The following is a 6,268-nucleotide window of genomic DNA, read 5'->3' on the forward strand; positions in this document are numbered from 1 at the left end:
TCCTCCTCTTCCTCCTCACTCAGCTCTTTACTCAGGGCTGATCTGTCACTGATACGCTCAGTCTCTCAGCTGAACCAGGTTCTCAGAATTAAATGTCACCACATGAGCCTGGACCTGGGTGTGTGTTACAGACATGAGTGTGTGTGTGTGTGTCTGTGTGAGAAAGAGATTAAACTCCTACATGTGTGTGTGTGTGTGTGTGTGTAGGGCGGGTCTCCCCTGGTGGCTGAACCTTTGGCCCTCCCCCCCACACACACACACACACACACACACACACGAACATGTTCTATTTTCTCAGTCTATTAATTCCATGGTTCTGTTTGTAGAACCTTCCAGAACCTTCAAACACTGAGGTGTTGACCATGATATATGTGCAAATACATGTCAACACATTAGTGGTGTTTGTCTCTGTGACGACCTGACACTCGACCTTTGACCCTGTGCCTGGATACTGATGAGGACTTTTTATTTGTTTGTCGTTGCCGCGGCTAAAGTCCCAGATCTGATTCGTTCAGTTTTTGTCCAATCAGAACCACGGCTCAGACCAACACTAACTCTCTGACCCACAGGTACGTCCACGCCCTGTACCTGGGCGTCCAGAGCCGCTGGCACAGGGACCCTGAGCGTCGTCACTACTACTGGCGCATGATGTTCGAGAGCGCTGACATCAGTATGCTGCGTTTGCTGGAGTCGTTTCTGAAGAGCGCCCCCCAGCTGGTACTGCAGCTGAGCATCATGATCCAGAGCAGTCAGGTGCTGCCGCTTCAGGGTGAGTGGGCCGACCTCACCCGTCACAAAAAAAAACAAACCTGTCAATCATTCGTCTGCTGCCCACACCATGACTCACTACTGCCTCCTTCAGTCTGTCACCCCCACAGCAGGGACACGTCTCCGAAAAAACCTTCTGTGATTTTTTTTTTCTGTCTTCTCTGTGTCTGTCGCCGTCCACAGGAATCTCAGCCTCCGCCTCACTGATATCCCTGGCCTGGATGATCTCCTCCTACCAGAAGGTTCTGCGTGATTCCAGGGACGACAAGCTGCCGATGACCTACAAGGCCGTGGTCGTTCAGATCCTCTGGCACTTCTTCACCATCGGGGCCCGCGCTCTGGCCTTCGCCCTGTTCGCCTCGGTGTTCCAGCTGTACTTCGGCATCTTCATCGTGGCCCACTGGTGCATCATGACGTTTTGGATCATCCAGGGTGAGACCGACTTCTGCATGTCCAAGTGGGAGGAGATCATCTACAACATGATGGTGGGCATCGTCTACATTTTCTGCTGGTTCAGCGTGAGGGAGGGGCGCACCCGCTGCCGAATGTTCATCTACAGCCTGACTGTGTTGGCCGAAAACGCGGCTCTGACCACCGCCTGGTTCCTGTTTCGCGGCACCTCGGATTTCTACGCCGTGATCCTGGTGTGCGTCGTGGCCACCAGCTACGCTCTGGGCACCTTTTTCATGTTTGTGTATTACTGTCTGCTGCACCCCGACGGGCCCGTCTCAGGCTGGGGCTACGCCGCCGAAAAAGAGGCGCCGCTGGAGTCTTTGGCCTCACCCGTCTCCAGCCTCCCCCCTGACCTGGTCAGCAGCCCCCCCAGAACCCTGCAGAGAACTAAAGGGTCAGAGAGGGATGGGCCCGGGGTGGACGGAGACGTCTTTCAGGTACGACCTCCGCGGGGAGCGCAGGCGCCGCTGCACCACCTCACCCCCAGGACGGAGGGGCCCGTTATCCGAATAGACCTTCCCAGGAAGAAGTACCCGGCCTGGGACGCCCACTACATCGACCGCCGGTTGCGTAAAACCATCCTGGTGCTCGAGAGCGCCGCCCCAGTGACGCCCAGAATCCAGTACCGATGTCTGGGCACACCCAAAGAAGTGATGGAGTTTGAGACGACCGTCTGATGCGTTCCAGGCGCCGGGCCGCGGCTTCCTGCCAACACTGACTCCCTCTCGGGTGGAGGACTCACTGAGTCAGTTTCAGCTTCCTGATTGGCTCTTTCTACCTTCAGGAATCGGAGACGTTCGACGACAGAGTGCGATGACTTTCTTCCTTTGGACTAGGGCGAATCTGTGTGATGTAAGCTGATAACGGTGAATATTTTAGTTTCTGTATCATTTCTCAGGTCAGGATGTGGTACAGGAAGAGCTGGGCAGCAGCTCGGCTGAACTCAGAGAGGAGCACGGGACGGAGGAGGAGGAGGAAGAGGAGGAGGAGCAGCTGTGTGACGATCAGGGAGGAGGAGGAGGAGGAGCTGTGTGACGATCAATCAGAGGTACAAAGCCCTCCTGCTCCGAGGAGGTGCTTCAGAAGGAGAGGCGAGCCTTCAACATGCATGATTACTTATGGCAGCTAGAACTCAGAAGAAAAAAAACGACGAAGTGACAGGAGAGGGCGGCGGGAGACAATGTCAGATGTTAAAATCATCCTTTTTTTTTACCACAATCTCAGAATAAAACACACGGGGGCGCCGATCATTGTTTCCCCATAGCTTTTCAGTCATGTTGAAGGATTCTCTCTGCTTCAGATCAAAAGCATCATTTGAGTTGAATGTAAAATCTGTTGAGACTGGTGACTTGTTATGACACTTAAGAGTACGCCATTGTTTCCCAAAGACTGGGTCGCGACCCTCAGGTGGGTCGCAAGAGATTTGTTTTTGGGTTTTTTTGGGGTCGCCTCACATCATGTTTCCCAGGAGTTTACGAATATTGTCGATTGACTTGGGTCGCGAAGGTTTGTGACTTTTAAAAGTATGGGTCGCCAGAAAAAAATTTTGGGAAACACTGGAGTACGCTCACGCTCACGTTCACGCTGTTCGTAGGATTTACCACATTCCTCTGGTTCTACTCATAAATACTTGTCCTTGGTACAAAAGCTGGAACAGAACTGGGTTTGTTGGTGTTTACAGAAAATCTGCTGCAGTTTTTCTTCCTGTTTTTTATACAACCCTCCACTACGATCATGAACAAATGGATCATTTCACAACAGGTATACGTACGGTGTGTGTGTGTGTGTGTGTGTGTGACAGCTGAGGTGGAGGTGAGATGAGGTCAGCACCGTCTGTTTTGTTTCTACTGTCTCCAGTCTTTGTTGTGAGAAAAAAATGTAAAGATTAAAAATATAAAAGGACTCAGGAGCACAGACCGTAGATAAGAAGTGGACTCTGGTGGTTACAGACGTGAGAAACTGGATGAAAAGTGCTGTTTGTTTCCAAATAGAAGTTGACGTTAAATACTGTGTGTGATTGACAGCTGAAGCAGCCAATAGAACGTTGACAGTAGGGTGTCAATCACACGAACGAAAATTTCTACACTTTTTACATTTTATCTTCAAACCTGGCAACCCGTTCTATTTAATTGTTATTGGAGTGTTGGAGTTTAACCTGGAATCTGGATGTAAAAAAAAAAATCAAATCTGAAAATTTAAAACCACTTAAAAATACAGTAATGCAAAAAATCAATAATATTTTATTATTTGATTTTAAGATAAAAAAAAAAATCAAATCTGAAAATTGAAAATTACTTAAAAATACAATAATGCAAAAAATTACATTTTATTATTTGATTTTAAGAAGATTTTTAAATTCCATAAATTCCATAAACTCTCGGGGTGTGTTAGGTCAATAATCTGGCGATACGATACGTATCACGATACATGGATGACGATACGATATATTGCGATACTATAGTCACGACGTAGTCCCAGTGTGATCCTAGTCTGAGACTCTGTTCCATCTGAACATCAGTTCCTAACTCTGGAACAGAGGGATCTACATTTGGAATCACTAGAGAAGAAAGAAAAGAAAAAGAAAATGAACCAACACCAGGAATATTGGACTGAGAATTGGTGAGAAAAAATCAATAACTGATGGAGGAGGAGATTGATACGAGATCAGGAAATTAAATAGGGAGATATTCCAGTGCATTGATATTTTCTTACACCCCTAATAAATGCGACTTCCATGGGGTGGAGGGAAACTCTTCAGGAAACGTTGTTCCGTCCACGTTCCTCCTCCTGAACTCCAGACCAATGACCTCCAACGTCAGCACGTCTTCAGTTTCCAGGTTCAGTTTCCAGACCTGGACCTCAGACTTGTGCTCGGTCTCTGCTCCTGACAGAGTAGCGTTGATGTGTTGTTGAAGGATCCGGCATGTTCTACTGTTGGTGATACTTTATTGTACAGGTGCTTTACTCCCTCCAGACCTCCTCAGACCTTTGATGAAAAAGAGAACAAAAAAAAGAAAAAGAAAAGTACAAACTTTGAACTCCTGCTTTAAAAGCAGACGTTTGAAAGAAAGACGACGTCGACGTTTCAGTGTCCAGGACTTTCGGTCTGACGACCAGCAGAACTGTCTCTGGACCTGGTCTGTGTTGGGACGTTTGGGAGTCCACAGAGTCCAGGTCGGTTTGTATTAGTACTTGAACTAGAGAAGAAACGTCGGCGGGTTTGGGAGGAGGAGATGGTGGAAAAAAAAAAGAAGAAAAGAAGAAGAAGAGCTCATCGTTATCGTAAATCACTTGTTTTAGTGTTTTTTTTACCGACAGATTTTATGACGTTTCGCTGCTCGTCTCCGTCGAACTTCACTGTAAATTTGATATCAGATATTTGATGACAATTTTAAATTGTGCTTTATTTATTTATTTATTTATTTATTTATTTATTGGATTGAATGAGGAAACGAGCACCTGCAGGTGATACTGGGAACTTCTGGCTCTGATTTTTTAATTCAGAATTTGGGGGTTTTGTTACAAGATAAAAAATGACCTTAATGGTAAAAATGAATAAAATGCCTTTTTTTTGCAGGAAACCCATCATCCAGTATTTCTGGGGGATTTTTGTTTTTTGTTTGTTTGTTTTTTAAATAAATGTTACAAGAACGTTCATGTTTTGTGTATGAGTGTGTGTGTGTGTGAGAGAGAGAGAGAGCTCACGTTCCAGCATGTGTATGAGTGTGTGGTGTGTTAGTGTGGTGTACGGGTACGTGGTAGGACATGCTGGCTTGGATGCTGTTTTTTAGTTGATATGAGGCAGTCTTGTTTTAAACACTGTCAGCTCATTGGTCGCTCCTTCAGCCCACAGACCACGCCCACCACAGCAGGAACACCGTCGACGCTACGGCCAGCAATGGTGCTAACCGCTTTGACTCCATCGTGTGATTACGAAAAACCATCAGAGGGTCATGTGGTGGTGTGACTGGATGGGGGTTTGGGTGAGGAAGGGGGGGAGGGAGAGGAGGAGGAGGGCTGAGTGGTCAACACAAACACAAAGATTTAAAAAATATAAGATCTTAAAAGCCTTAAAACCTGGTAAAACCAGACTGTTGCTGGTCCAGTTGACGAGGTGAAGACGAACTCAATGTGTTGTTGTTGTTACGACAATAAAGACCGAGGTGTTTTCCTGACATCTGTCCTTGTCTTTTTTCAACCAATGGCTGAGGCCCACATTAATGTTGGACTCAAAGTTTTTATGTACTACGTGGAAAGGTTCTGGGTTCTGGGTTCCAACCTAGGATCAGGGGCTAGGTGAGGCCCCTGATCCTAGGTTGGGTTGTTTCAAAAAGAAAACCCACTTTTGAACCCAAATCACTGTGGTACTGTGGTGATAAAAACTCAACCATACACACTCATTACATTTGTTTAATTATAAAAAAAATCAAAAGATATTCAATTGTTTTTCAAACTAATTCAATTGTTTTTCATAATTAAATATCGTCATTTTAAAAGAACCAGTTTAAAGGGCGCTATTTTAAACACGGGATTAATGCTTCTGTTGACATTAAACAAATCCAATATAAGCGTCTGGAATATTCTTGCATAATATGCATTTCAACCAATCAGCAGCGAGTATCTAGGAGCCGAGGCGCGTCACGAATAACAATGAGCTCAACAGCCAATCAGAAACCAGAGGGGGAGGGTTCGCCGTGTGTACCGGTCTCTGGCTGCCTCCGCGTTCTCCTCCAGTCACATTTCAAACTAGCATGGCGACCGCTCTCTGCGGCGGTCAGTCCACTGGTAGCCACAGCAAACCGACCAGGAACCACCGGGAACAGCGGCGGAAAGCCAAGGACTCCAGGCGGAGGCAGGCGGCCCTGCACTTCCTGAATAATATCTCACTCGATGGCCGACCTCATTGTCACGTCAACCGCGGAAATGCCGAGCACAAAGCCGCGCCGGAGCCGCCGCTCAGGGACAGAGACGACGCCGTCGCCGCAGCAGGGCTGCCGCCTGATGGTTCATCACCGGTGGCCCAGGTGTCGGAGGCCACGCTGTCCCC

At 47.2% G+C, this 6,268-nt stretch overlaps 2 protein-coding genes across 2 annotated transcripts in view; both read left to right on the top strand.

Annotated features, from left to right (window-relative positions):
* LOC103385616 (XK-related protein 7-like) overlaps positions 1 to 2,223 on the top strand; it is a 4,717-nt gene extending 2,494 nt beyond the window's left edge. Inside the window, exons 2-3 of the mRNA XM_008319548.3 lie at positions 570 to 769; positions 952 to 2,223. Coding sequence (XP_008317770.2) covers positions 570 to 769; positions 952 to 1,898 — 1,147 coding nt within the window. The 3' untranslated portion in view covers positions 1,899 to 2,223. The remainder of the gene's footprint in view (positions 1 to 569; positions 770 to 951) is intronic.
* Positions 2,224 to 5,912: 3,689 nt separating this feature from the next.
* The window catches only part of cables2a (Cdk5 and Abl enzyme substrate 2a), an 8,864-nt gene continuing 8,508 nt past the window's right edge, over positions 5,913 to 6,268 (top strand). Inside the window, exon 1 of the mRNA XM_017036324.2 lies at positions 5,913 to 6,268. Coding sequence (XP_016891813.1) covers positions 5,973 to 6,268 — 296 coding nt within the window. The 5' untranslated portion in view covers positions 5,913 to 5,972.

The sequence above is a fragment of the Cynoglossus semilaevis genome, chromosome 10, assembly GCF_000523025.1.
Source record: "Cynoglossus semilaevis isolate Cse_v1.0 chromosome 10, Cse_v1.0, whole genome shotgun sequence".
In the NCBI taxonomy this organism is placed as follows: domain Eukaryota; kingdom Metazoa; phylum Chordata; class Actinopteri; order Pleuronectiformes; family Cynoglossidae; genus Cynoglossus; species Cynoglossus semilaevis.